Source organism: Carettochelys insculpta, chromosome 16, assembly GCF_033958435.1.
Source record: "Carettochelys insculpta isolate YL-2023 chromosome 16, ASM3395843v1, whole genome shotgun sequence".
Taxonomy (NCBI): Eukaryota; Metazoa; Chordata; order Testudines; family Carettochelyidae; genus Carettochelys; species Carettochelys insculpta.
Genome location: NC_134152.1, coordinates 27,099,736 through 27,112,311, shown reverse-complemented (window position 1 = coordinate 27,112,311; position 12,576 = coordinate 27,099,736). Strand labels below are relative to the sequence as shown.

At 53.4% G+C, this 12,576-nt stretch overlaps 1 protein-coding gene across 2 annotated transcripts in view; it reads left to right on the top strand.

Moving 5' to 3' along the window:
* INTS1 (integrator complex subunit 1) overlaps window positions 1-6,982 on the top strand; it is a 39,630-nt gene extending 32,648 nt beyond the window's left edge. For both annotated transcript variants that reach the window (XM_075010488.1, XM_075010487.1), the window contains 8 exons: window positions 1-193; window positions 426-553; window positions 1,295-1,407; window positions 2,007-2,120; window positions 3,193-3,263; window positions 3,938-4,029; window positions 4,187-4,296; window positions 4,779-6,982. In XM_075010488.1, coding sequence (XP_074866589.1) covers window positions 1-193; window positions 426-553; window positions 1,295-1,407; window positions 2,007-2,120; window positions 3,193-3,263; window positions 3,938-4,029; window positions 4,187-4,296; window positions 4,779-4,894 — 937 coding nt within the window. In that variant the 3' untranslated portion in view covers window positions 4,895-6,982. The remainder of the gene's footprint in view (window positions 194-425; window positions 554-1,294; window positions 1,408-2,006; window positions 2,121-3,192; window positions 3,264-3,937; window positions 4,030-4,186; window positions 4,297-4,778) is intronic.
* The last annotated feature ends 5,594 nt before the right edge of the window (window positions 6,983-12,576 follow it).

Here is a 12,576-nt window from a genome sequence, read left to right as displayed (position 1 = left end):
ACACTTGCCAATGATCGCAGCTCTGCTTCACGGGCGGGTTCATCTCAATTTCCAGGAGTTTCGACAACAGAACCACCTGGCTTTCTTCATCCACGTCCTGGGGATCTTGGAGCTGCTTCAGCCCCAGGTGTTCCAGAGCGAGCACCAGGGGGCGCTGTGGGATTGTCTTCTCTCCTTCATTCGGCTGCTGCTGGTAGGAGAACGCTGCCTTTCAGGGACTACATGCGGCCAGCCCGCCACTAGGGAGAGGAGGTGGTGTCTGACCATCTGAGGGTGCGGTGTCACACTTTACACCTGTGCACACTGTGTGTGTGGATGCACAAATACATGGCCGTGTGCAGGAACAGGGAGGGGAAAATCACCCCTTTCAGGCTTCACCTGGGTGTCGGTGCCTTCAGTTACGTGTGGTGTTTCCCTCCCACCAGAATTACAGGAAGTCCTCACGTCACCTGGCTGCGTTCATCACCAAGTTCGTCCAGTTCATTCACAAGTACATCACGTGCAATGCTCAGGCAGCTGTGTCTTTCCTGCAGAAGCATTCTGACCCACTCCAGTAAGTGTTCTGTTCTGACCTCATCCTGTTGCTCTGCTGCTTCCCAGCTGTGACTGCCCAGCTACCTGGAGGTAATTGGCTGCCAACAAATTCAGTCATTCGCGCTGGTGTACAGCAAAGGGGCCATCCGTAGGGATTGCTGTCCACCTTAAAAGTAAATTGCTGGAATCTTCTAACCAGATAGGAAATGAGCAAAGTTATTGGTCAGCTCTTATTACAAGGCTTTTCCTCTATTGATTCCTTAGTGCTTTAAAAAGGGACGTGAGCAATGGTTCCCCTTTTATAGATGGGGGAAGTAAGGGCCAGGATGTTTAAGCAACTGGTTGCAGCTTGCACAGACCCCGGGAATAGAAATCAGATTTCCTCACTCTCCTGTAGAAGGCACTGCACATTTCCAGGCAGGCAACAGAGAAGTTCTTCCCCAGATTATGTGGGTGCAGGGTCCCATCTGCAAGTACCTGGACAGTATATTTTGCACTCCCTGTGAAGACGAAAGCTGGAGTTGCCATAAATGTTTCAGCAGTTCTGGTTACTGTCTGCTTTCTGTCATGTCTGCTGATACCTCTTGATTCCTTCTCTACCCTGTATTTTCCTTTCCCCTCAGTTCCCGAAACTGATCTTTGCTCCTCTTCCGCACATTCCCATTCCTGCATGTACCCTGGGTTCTCCCTTCTCCTGAGGCCATGACGTTGAACTGATCATTGCTGTTTTATCCCAGAGATGCCTTTTCTTTCATCATAGTGACCTGTCCTCAGATAACAGTGACCTAGTGATGCTGAAATCTCTCCTGGCTGGGCTGAGCTTGCCCAGTAAAAGTGGTGTCCTGGAGAGAGGCTCTGAAGAAGACAAGGATGGTGAGTGGCCACAATTCTTTGGGCGAGGCTGGTGATCCCTACCCTGCAGGCTATGATTTGGAGCTCTGTCACTTCCACGTGAACGTCATCCTAAGCTCTGCACTTCTAGTCCTAACAGACAGCGAAGGGGGAAGGGAAGGAGAGGTCCTGAGTGTGAAGAGTGTGTCCTCGTAGTCATTGCTGGGAGGAACTGATCAGCAGTAGTGAAACCAGTGCCTGGGAAGGGGTGAATATTGACTTTGCACTTGTCATAACTCTCAGAGCTTCCCAATGCAGTGAGATAGCAGCACCGAAGGTGCTCATTGCTTAGGGAGTCTGCTCTCCTCTGCTTGTCTTCTGGCTGGTTCCCCAGGAAGATCTCCTTAGGGTACATCTGTTACTTCCCGGCTCATAGACATCAGCCCGACTTCTGATAGGGCTGTGCCTTGGGAAATTCTGTGGGTACTATAGGTGCCAAGGATAGTTACCTCTCCCTGCCCACTCTGAGCAGATGCCCTGGTAAGGGGACAGAGGTAGTGATGTAATCCATTGGCTGGGAATGCCAAATTCACCTTCAGTGTGCAGAGAATGCCTAGGAGTTAACAATTTCTCTATCCCAGATGAAGCAGCTACGGGCTCTCTGCCCCTGGTCAGCATGTCGCTCTTCACTCCCCTCACTCCAGCGGAGATGGCCCCATACATGAAGAGACTGTCCAGGGGCCAGTCTGTGGAAGGTAAGTGAGGACATGTTTCCCAGAACCCCTCATAGATTTTAGACAGGAATCATTTTACCCACCTCCTCATGGTAGGGAACATGGTAGCTGCTCCCAGCCTCTCTTCCCAAGAACATTAGACCCAAGGTGTCAACAACTGGCTAAACTGGTATTTGGCTTGCAGCTAGGAGCCCTGTGCTGGGAAGCCACCAGCAGCCAGACAAGTTCATCTAGGACTGAGGCCATTGGCTATGGTCTTCCTCTCTAGGAGAAGTTGCAAGTCTCCTAAAGCCACAATGACAAGATATCATCTTGTAACATTTCGTGAACTAAACCAGGTTGATCTGCTCTGTGTTTGGATGGAGGCCCTCCCAGTGCAATTTAGGAGCTGTGGGAAGTGATGGGTTGAGTCACTGGGTGGTATTTTGCCAAGAGTCAGTTCTGAACCAGGGTGCCAGCAGGGCACTGCGGGAGCTGTGTTGCTGGTAGTGCCATCTTTTGGGTGAGATGTTCGATTTTGAGCTCCAACCCACCATTTATGGTTATCAAAATTCCCCTTGTGCTCCCCACAGACATTCAGGCTGCTAGCGTAATGCTTTAGGGAGCTACACTTTGGTGTTCTAAGGGTCTTTTAATATCATTTGTATCTAGTTTTCTTCACGGTCTTGATATCCGACATTACTCTGTAGGGTTAGCCCACAGCTGCCCAAGTCAGAAATAGGGGACGTGATCCCGGCATGTGCATTGCTCCCAAACTTGCTTTTCAAGATATTGGGGTATGAGGTCTTGCATAAGGCCACTTACTGTTGCAGTAGAAATTGATCCAGAATTGGAATTTGCCACAAACAGCAATGCTGCCAGCTACCATAGCTGGGGCAGCTCTGGAGGTGTTGATCCACAGTACAGAGGACCCTTTGAAGGTCTTCTGAAGCATCGTCATTGCCCTTTAGCTTTGCATGTCAGGTTGAAAGGCTTTATAGCTCAGTAGAGGATGATTGTATTTGACAGAGGTCTTGGTTGGGGGCTTTGCTGATGCCACTGTGTTGGCTCAGTGAAGGCAGGTTCCCCTCTTCCAACTGTGGCTTTCCCCCAGATATCCTGGAGGTGCTGAGCGACGTTGATGAGATGTCCAGGCGGCGACCAGAAATTCTCTCCTTTTTCGCTGTGAGTATACTTAGCCCCAAGGTTGCAATTGGACATTCACTTGTGGTGATGGGGAATTCCTTGCAGGAGAGTCTGCCTGGCACAGTTTTTATTCAGGTGTTGCCTTTCCTCTGCTTTGTCTGGTCCTTATCACAGTGTCTCTGGGTAGCCCAGTTCAAAAGAATTGCCTTCTCAGTTTAGGCCTTCCACTGTCATGTGAGTGCACGCAGTAAACCATTTACGCATGTATGTACAGTCTCTCTCTCTCTTCCCCTTTCCATCTCTCCGTGACGCTGGGTCTCTGTTGGTCACCGTATCAACCACCTTAGAGATTAATATTTTTCAACTCAAAGGAGAAGCTTCCAACAGAGCTAAACACCCAGCCCATAGTATCAGTGTGTTGAGAATAGGGAATAGTTCTGCAAGAAACAGTGAGGGACCAGGGAAATGAGTGCAGGTCAAATTGCCCTGCTCAGGGCAAGAGAAAAAACACTCAGGGAGCTTAAAGCATTCAGCACTGGCCGATGATTCTTACAGATAGAAATCCCCTTTGTGTGACCCTGGCTTTGCGTTAACCTGCTGGATAGATGGTTAGCGGGCTGGAGCAGTGCCAGATGCGTGATAGTGTAAGTCTGAAGGGCTTGTTCTCAGTGTTGGCACCAGAGGTCTTACTGATCAGTCTTGTCTCCTCTCAGACTAACCTGCAAAGGTTGATGAGCTCTTCAGAAGAGTCCTGCCGGAATCTGGCCTTCAGCCTAGCTCTGCGCTCAATTCAGAACAACCCCAGGTGAGACATGGAGATCGCCAAGATTGCCAATCTCCTTCTGGCTCACCTCCTCCTGGCAGCCATGCCCTGCATTGTTCTACACGCAGCTCTGACTCGTTCTCCTTCCCTTGATGCCAAGGGTGGGGATTGTAATGATGGTGCATTGTTTTGTTCCCAGCATTGCTGCTGACTTCCTCCCCACTTTCATGTACTGCCTTGGCAGTAGAGACTTCGAAGTTGTGCAGACAGCCCTGAGAAACCTGCCTGAGTACACCCTCCTCTGCCAAGGTAGGTCTAGGCTTCTGCATTTACTGCGGCCCACTCAGCCGTGAGAGGCTGGAAGCTGATCTCCCCAAGGAGGTCAGAGTTTTATCATCTGTATTGTAGACTTGAAATTCCTGAGAAGCTCTCCCTAGATATTGGCACTTGGTTTGGTTCAATTTGCTGGCCTGGCCAGTGGCACCTTCACTCTGAACACCACAGAAGGGATCTGTTGCAGGGAGTCCTGGTGTTGCCAGCCTGGGCTTCTTCCTCAAATCCTTCTGACTGTATAGCAATTTTCCCTTTGGAGTTACCTGTTAACTATATGCCTACATGTGGGACGGTGTATTTCCCACCTTCCCCATCTAGAGAGATGAAAACTTAGTTCCACTGCATTGGTGTTTCTCTTGCTGTGTCTAGTCCTACCGCTTCCTGTGGCCATATGATGGGCACTGGTAAATCAGGGCTAATTAGACCAAATCCCTTACACTTCTCTTTCCCCTTCACAGAACATGCTGCAGTGTTATTGCACAGGGCCTTCCTGGTTGGCATGTATGGACAGATAGACACCAGCTCCCAGATTTCAGAGGCCTTGAAGGTGCTGCATATGGAAGCCATGATGTGAACATCCATGTGACTTGAATGGAGGCATTTGTATTCCAGCCTGTGCGCTGGAGGGGATGAGAGAGTGACCATGGAAGGCCAGCCTCAGCAGGAGGAAGAGCCCTTGTGCCTGCGGTCTGATGGAAGGAATGCAGGGATAGATCCTACTTGGGACGTCACTGTGGTGGCAGCAAATGGGGTTCTGTGCACCGCACATTACTGTGGACTGTACCCGTCCTGGGTTCTCGGACAGTATTTACCACTTCTGGGAGGACAGTGCCTGTGACTGCAGGCACCACCTCCCATCCAGGACACCGTAGCATTTGGGGTAATGGAAAGGAGAATCGTCCAGGGGTTCTCTAAGCTTGTGACCCCTGGATTGTCCTTAGCCTGTTGGCAGGAACCCAGAAATCTGTACAGAGTGAGAGAACCAGCGTCACAGTTTGTGATTCTTTTTTAAATCAAAACTCTTCTAGTTTGCATTCTGCTCTGCTTCCTGCTGACCTTACGGCTTCTTGGCTTTAGGTTTGGTCCTTCTGAATCCCTCTCTAGGTTCTTCCTGCCTTTCCTTTGGACAACTGCTCTGCAAGACCGGGCTTTTACAAAAGAACAATTTGCAGCCCTCTACAGCCAAAGCAGACTCTTCCTCTTTGCTGGAAGCATTTGTTTGCTGCTCATTCTTTCAGCCATCCTGGAGGAGATGGAGATAGACCCAGCATCTGTTGTGTCGGCTTTCCATGCTTGGGCCATAGCAGCTGGGGTTGTCACATTAGGAATTGTTGTTTTATATGTCAACAAAGGATAGCTTGTCGCACCCACAGTAACATCGGCACGCCAGCAGAGTCTACACAGAAAGCATCTTGGACTCTGCTGTCTGCTCAGTGCACCAGTATCCCTGCAGACAGACTCCTTATCGCTGGTGGGGAGGGCAGGCCTTGTGGCTTGGTTCCAGGGTGGCAGGAGTGTAGGAGGAGCAGGGGCAAGTAGGTTTCCTGTTCTTCTTACAATTAAACACATCCCTTTAGTCTCTCCTCTTCATATGCTGGCTGTCCCGTTTCCTCCTCCTCGGTCTCTTGCTGTGCCCTAGGAATGGTGTCGGTGTAGTTTGGTGTAAGGCAGAGTACAGTAGAACCCCGAGATGCTCAAGTTGCGCGTATCTCAGTTTAGTATGACTCAGGGTGGTGGGGAGCTAGAGCCTGGCTCTGGGCTGCCCACTGGGTTGCAGCGCTGGTAAGTTTCCCTGCTCCCCTGAGTGGCTGCTGCCCAGAGCCAGGCTCTCACAGGAGACAGGAAACTGACCAGTGCTGCTGTAGTGGTCAGTTTCCTGGCTCCCACTGGGAACACAAAATGTGACTTACACGGGACTGCGCACGAACACAATCTGCGCGCAAGTCAGGGTTTACTCTGATCAGTAAAGGAGGAGTGACTGAGGTATGGCTTATTTCACCTCCAGGTCTGCTGGTGGGAGACGCCTTCCCTGTGTCCTGGTAGCTCTGAGGCAGTGAAATGGGTTGGTGGGAGAAGTATGTTCCTCATTGATTGGGGCTCAGCAGAGAGGCTAAGACCTGACTGGCTGTGCAGCCTGAGGGTTTTGGCTGTACATCTGAAAGACGAGCTCTTAACTCAGGTGAGCCAGGCAGCGTTCAGAACAGGTTTTTTTTGCAGGGGAGACATTGACTAAACTATTCTCCTTCTGTCAGGGCTGAGGCAGCAGTGGGGAAGCCTGTGCTGCTGCTGCTGCCTTTGCCCTCCTCCACCCCCCAGTTCTGGGGGTGAGAAAAAGGCTTTGCTTTCCACTGCTGCTTGTCTTGTGCCTTTTCATGTGCCCTGGGTTAAAAAATGTGAGGCCCGTTGGTGTCTTTCCCCCAGCTTTCTTTGCCAGTTTGAGTTGACGGGAGGGCAGCCCACTAAGCGAATGAGCAAGTGAGACCGGGGGGTTCTAAAACCCTAAGCAACTCTAAGCATAGCCCATCATTCTCTTACTCGGCCTTTTAAGTGAGATGAGAGCCATCAGGTAAGGGTCCTGTCTTCCAGAGCATCTGCGTTACAGCCAGCGAAAGGGCCGTAACAATTAGCTAAAAATAAATTATGTGAAGAAATGGGGAGAAAATCAAGGCGATACAGGTTTTTTTTTTCCTGAGGGTCTTGGTGACTCGGATTAATGCTCTGGGCTCACATCTGATAGGTTACAGATGAAATCTGTTGGCTATTGAGAACTTAGTTCTTTACTGGGCATCATTAAAACTCTCCTCAGTTCACCGCAGTAAGCCAGGGTCTTCCCTAGTGGAGTAGGTCAGGAAGAGCCAGGTGGCGACAGGGCAGGATTTGAGGGGCTGTTGCAGTGGTCTGGTCGGGTGGGATGGGAATGCCTGAGAAGGGTGACAGCAAGAGGGAGAGGATTCTAGTATGAGGTGCAGTAGCTGAGCTCAGGGCACCTTGTACCCCATTCCTGGACCCTTCCGCCTCCAAATGAGTCATTGAAAATTCCAGGTGCAGAGTTGGGTCTCAGCATCTTGGTTCAAATGAATTAAATGTTGAAAGGGGCGAAACCAAACACCCTAGTGGTTGCAATTGCTAGTTTGCCTCTGTTCAAGGAAGAAGACATCTCCTAGGTGTGTTCGGCAAACAGCCGTGTTGCCCGCGTCCCAGCCTGGAACAGCAGAGTGGGTTTCCTAGCTGCACTCTGGGCACATTGGCAGAGAGGGGTACGGGGACCTGGTGCTGTGGACAAGCCAGATTGCTGGTAGAGTACAGTGGGAGCCACTGTGCTGCAAGTCCCTGGCTTTGAACTGTCCCTTCCCCTTTTGATACTAGCGAGTTCAGCAGTGGAGGGAGCGTGAGAGGAGCCGTGGGTGGCAAGGATGTGAGTGGTGCAGTCACTTGATCGGGCAGAACAGCAGCAGCCCCCTAGGAGCCTACCTGGAGTTTGTGTTTATCTCACTGAATAAGAGGTCTCATGTCCGACTTGCTGCTTCCTGTGCATTCTGTTGACTGCCCCTCCCAGGCGTGGATCCAAGGGTGATGGACACACACGTCCTTAAAGCCTGCTACAATTACGGCGTTAGATGCTCCAGCTGCAGTCCCTCATGGAGGCAGGGAACACGGTGCAGCTGCTGCGGCAGGAGGCTAATAGGATCACTAATGCATGCCAGTATTAATTTTCAGGTTGAGTTCCCGGTGCTTTTAATTTGGGGGCTTTTGTGCAAGAGGTTGGAAGGCGAGGCACCTTGAAGAGCCGAGACAGCTCGAGGCGGGGAGTGTGTTGCCGCTGGAGTGGAATGCAGGAATGATGGGCCTGGAGCCCAACCCCTCTTATCTGGGATGAGAGAAGTGACAGGTATAAACAGCTAGTGGCGGCATTACTGACGCATTGACACAGACCCGCCTTTTAATCAGTGCTTGTTTAGAATGGTGTTTCATCTCCATCCAGCTGAGGTGGTTCTCTCCTCCCCTCCTCCAAGAGGGGGTAGCGTAGCTGAGCTAAACTGACAGCACCATCCCCTGCAGGCCGTGTAACCTCACCCCCTCTGCTTTGGAGACAAGTGAGCTGAAACCTCCCTTGGTGGAGAAGTGAGGTTTACAAATGGCATCGCGCACTGGGAATGGGGAAAATAGCTGGTGACTGGAGGACCATCGGCTAGCCGCCCATCATAGTTCATCTGCCTTGGGCTGCAGGTCTCTCCTGCGCAGCAGTGCTATAGACACACGGGGGCCAAACCAGCATCCTTGAGCCTTTGCTGTGTGGTGCTAAGGCACAGCCACGGGGGAGTGCCTGGCTCCCTGGTGAGCCCATTGGTGCTCTGTGGCAGACGGGCACTTGATCCCCAGGCTGTGTGTGCTGACTCCTGAGTGCTGCCGGCCCAGAGAGGCGTCTGAGCTCCAGAAGGCCCCACCACCCGCACGTGGGCAGCCCCTGGACACACACGCTAGGGAGAGATGCTCAGTGACCTGCCACTGGCATTTGAGCTGGTCTGTCCCAGCTCTGCACATGCATTTTTCTAGACGATGTGTCCAAGAGTCATTCGTTTGCTCAGCAGGTGAATCCTTCCCTGAGCCTGTCTCATGAAAGGCGATCAAAGCAGGACGGCGCGCCCAGGGGAGTTTTTGGGTTGCTGTGTGGCCATGTCTCACATCCAGCCTGGCCCTGGGGGCTGTAGTACTGGGGACACAGAAGCTGCTGGTTAGCAGGTGACTAGGAGGCTTTTTACTGGCCCAGTTGCTTAACGAGTGATTCTGAGCAACCCAGCTGCCTCCTGCCAGGGGAGGTTGCTGGTGGTCAGCGTGCAGGTCCTGCTCCCCTGCCTGTTCTGCCTCATCTTGCCTTGGCTCTTCTCCAGCTGGGCCGAGCTGCTCTGGGCCAGCGCTGCTGGAGGTGAGCTTCCCTTGCTGGCTGTGTTTCCTGCTTTGAAGTCTGAGGCAGGAGTGATTTTGGGCTCCCTCCCCCGGTTCAGCCCTGTCCCTTTTTGAAGGGATGTCTCAGTTTTACTCTGCAAATGAACCGGGACCGAATGCAGACAGCCTGGTTGAGGGGGATCCAGTTGCAGACGGGCCGAGAACACAACTGGGTGTGTGTCCCTGTCTCCCAGAGCAGGGCTATCTGTTATCCACGCTGGCTCTGCTAGGGAGGTGACTAAGGATCGTTCCTAGGGTTCCCTGCCGCAGTGAATTACTGCATTAAACTTCCAGCCTGTCTGGGTTTATCTGGGGAAAGGCTGTAGAAGCCTCCTGAGTGTGGTCTTGCCTGAGTCTCTGCATTGCAAATGCTTTGCAGCACTGCCCTAAGGAGAGACCCCAGACGGGAAAAGTAGGGGCTGACGCTGATCCAGCAGCAGAAATGTGAGGGTGGGTGGTGTCAGGACTGGCAGAACTAAACTGAGGGCACTAAGGCTGTCAGAGCAGGGGTGCCTCAGGGCAGGACTGTGGTGCATTGGTGGCAGAGGGGGATGCCTATCTCTGGGGCCAAGAGGACTAGCGCCCAAAGGGGCGGAGCCTAGTAACACCTCAGCCTCCCCCTACTGCTTCCCGGGTAGAGCCCCAGGTAAAGTAGCAGGGACTGAAACCAGGTCAGGGACTGAAACCAATTTGCAGGTCTCCAGTCCCCTCCCACACCAGGAAGAGGAATGGGAAAAAGCTTCACTCTCCTGCCTCCAAGCGCTGGGGAGAGCGGCTGCTGCTGCTCAGTTCTTGCTCTGCCTTGGGGCTGGAGCTCAGTGGCCCTGGGCCAGCACCCCGATCCTGCTCCCTCCCTGACAGCACAAGTATGCCCCTCCTCGTTTCTGGGCTCCCACAGGGCCATCGCCCACTGGAGGCGCGAGTATTGCAGGTGCCCCTGGGATTTCCACGTGGATTTGAGCTGCCGGGCCTCCAGGGCAGTGGCAGGAAAGGGATTTCCTGACTGGGGAGAGCGCTCTCGTTCTTCTACCCTCTGGGGTCTGCAGTTCTGCCCTGGGCATGTCCTCCTCCAGCCCCCTTCCCAGCCTCTGGTTTCTAGTCCTTGCAGCTGCACCGGCGCGTCCAGGATCCCAGCCCTGCCCGTCACGCTGTTGCTCTGTGCTGAGCAGCCCGCACCTTCCCCTGGCAGTGCTCTGGTTTGCTCACAGACCTAGGCTACGTGGTGTCTGCTCGACCACAAGTCTCAGTGTGTGGTCCTGCAGCCTGGTTTGCAGCTGGCAGGAATCCCTCAAAAGGCCTTTAACTTTTGCTGGTTACCGAGGGAGACCAACCTGTGGAAGTTCGTGTAGCCAGTAAGGAGGGAGGGGGGGCGCTTTCCCCTTGGCTTCCAGGACACGCATTAGCCTGGCTTCTGTGCAGCTGCTTGGGACAGACAATTACAGAGATCTGCCCCATTGTTCTGCCTCTCCCCCCTTGTCAGGGGCAGGGACAATCTGTAGCTGTCCTCATACCTCAGTGTACCTGAGCAGGCACGGACGCTCGTGGCCGTTTACCTAGATCAGGTGGATCAGGCTGGTCTACGTGGAAGATTTACATTGGCAAACCTGCGACGTAAAAACCCACGCAGCTGAAAGCTGGAGCTGCCCTGACCTGGTCCCTGGTGCAGACAATGCTAGGCTGACCAACGAAGTCTCCACTGGCCTGGCCAGAGTGATAGGAGAGCCCCTCTCGCAGCTGTAGTGCAGACGTAGCCTCAGGGAGAGATGGCCATGGGAACAGCAGCAGGTTTGGTGACAGTCTGAGGCAGCTGCAGCCAGGGTTGGTCTGTCCCTCTCTCTCTCTGAAAGTCCGTCTGCATCCTGCGCTCCTGCACCCCCACTGCTGCCCAGCCATCGCCCTCTGGCCTTGCCGCATGCCTAGCACAGCAAGGGCTGCCTCAGCTCTGCTCGTCCACCCCCGCTCACTTCACCCCGCCCCTCCTGGCGTGCGCCGGCGGGTTACAGATGCAGGCTGGGCCTGGGGTAGTGTCCGAAGCTCATGCAATGGGACGCCAGTGGGGAAAAGCTCCTGTAGGAAGCTGGGACATGCGGAGGGCAAAGAGGGGGGTGAAAGAGCAGCAGGTTGGTGGTGTGTCTCCTCACACTTTCTCACAGGGCCATTGAAGCCTGGTGCTTGGCCCTGAGGTGCTGGGAGAGGCCAGGGCCCTGCCCTAGCCCGAGGAGAAGAGGCCGGATCAGCTCTGAGAGGGGTCACTGTACTTTCTGCAGGAGCTGTACTAACAAAGCAGAGCAAGAGCTGGCTGAGCTGTGGCAAAAGCCAGCAGGGAGCTATTGAAGGAGCTGGCAGGGACCCGGGTTGCAATAGGACAGGAGCTGTGAGAAATTTTAAGTTTCTTTCACCCCGGCTCAGTCCCTCATGCCCAGCTCAGCTTTAAGCTTGTGTCCTTTCCAAGCAAGGCAAATTCCTTCCCAAGGAGCCCAGCTATGGCTCCTTCACCATTCCAATGGCAGGGTTACAAACCCTCTTCCAAGCAGTAGGCGGCAGCGGCAGCAGCAGCAGCAAAGGTTTCCCCCGACAGAGAGAGAGAAAGAAGCAGTCATGTTTATTAGGTAATTCACTCCCACTGGAGCTTTGGGGTGAGATTTTAGTGCCCGGGACAAAATGAAGAGCTGATCATTCTGGTGTTGCCCTGGATGGTTTTAACAATGCCTGGGCCTCTGTGGACACTCGGGTCAGACCGTGCTGGCAGCTGAGCAGTGGTACAAGGCCCAATGAGTAAAGGGTGATGCTTTCTCCGTGGTGCCCCTGGGCTTTGAACTGACTGCAAGCTGCCCCGTGGACTTAGGATGCAGAGTGGGCAAGAGACCAGGTTCCTTAGGCCAGCTGAGGGCTGTCGTTCATTGGCATTGGAACTGGAACGGGAGGGAGGGGAAGTACGCTAAGCAGGGACTGTCCAGTACTGCCTGTAGGTGTGGCCCAGAAGTCCAAGTAGCAATGGGGCACCATCATAATGGCACAAAGATTCAAACCGGATTTCCCCGCACCCCTGGCTCTCAGCTGCACCACTCAATGGTACAAAGATGTAGTTCCTCGGGTTCATAACCCTGTGTGCCTGAGCTGTAGCCATCCCAGCACTGTGAGGCACATGCCCACAGGCTTTGTTTTCCTGGTCACGTTCCCATGCCTTTGTTTCGAGACGTCCCTGCACCACGGAGTAGGGCTGCAACTGGGTTTTTGGCCCGTGCCAGCCTAATCCACGTTCCCCACTGCTTGTCGCTTTCTGGTCTCTCATCTCTAGTCAGCTGGGCCTTG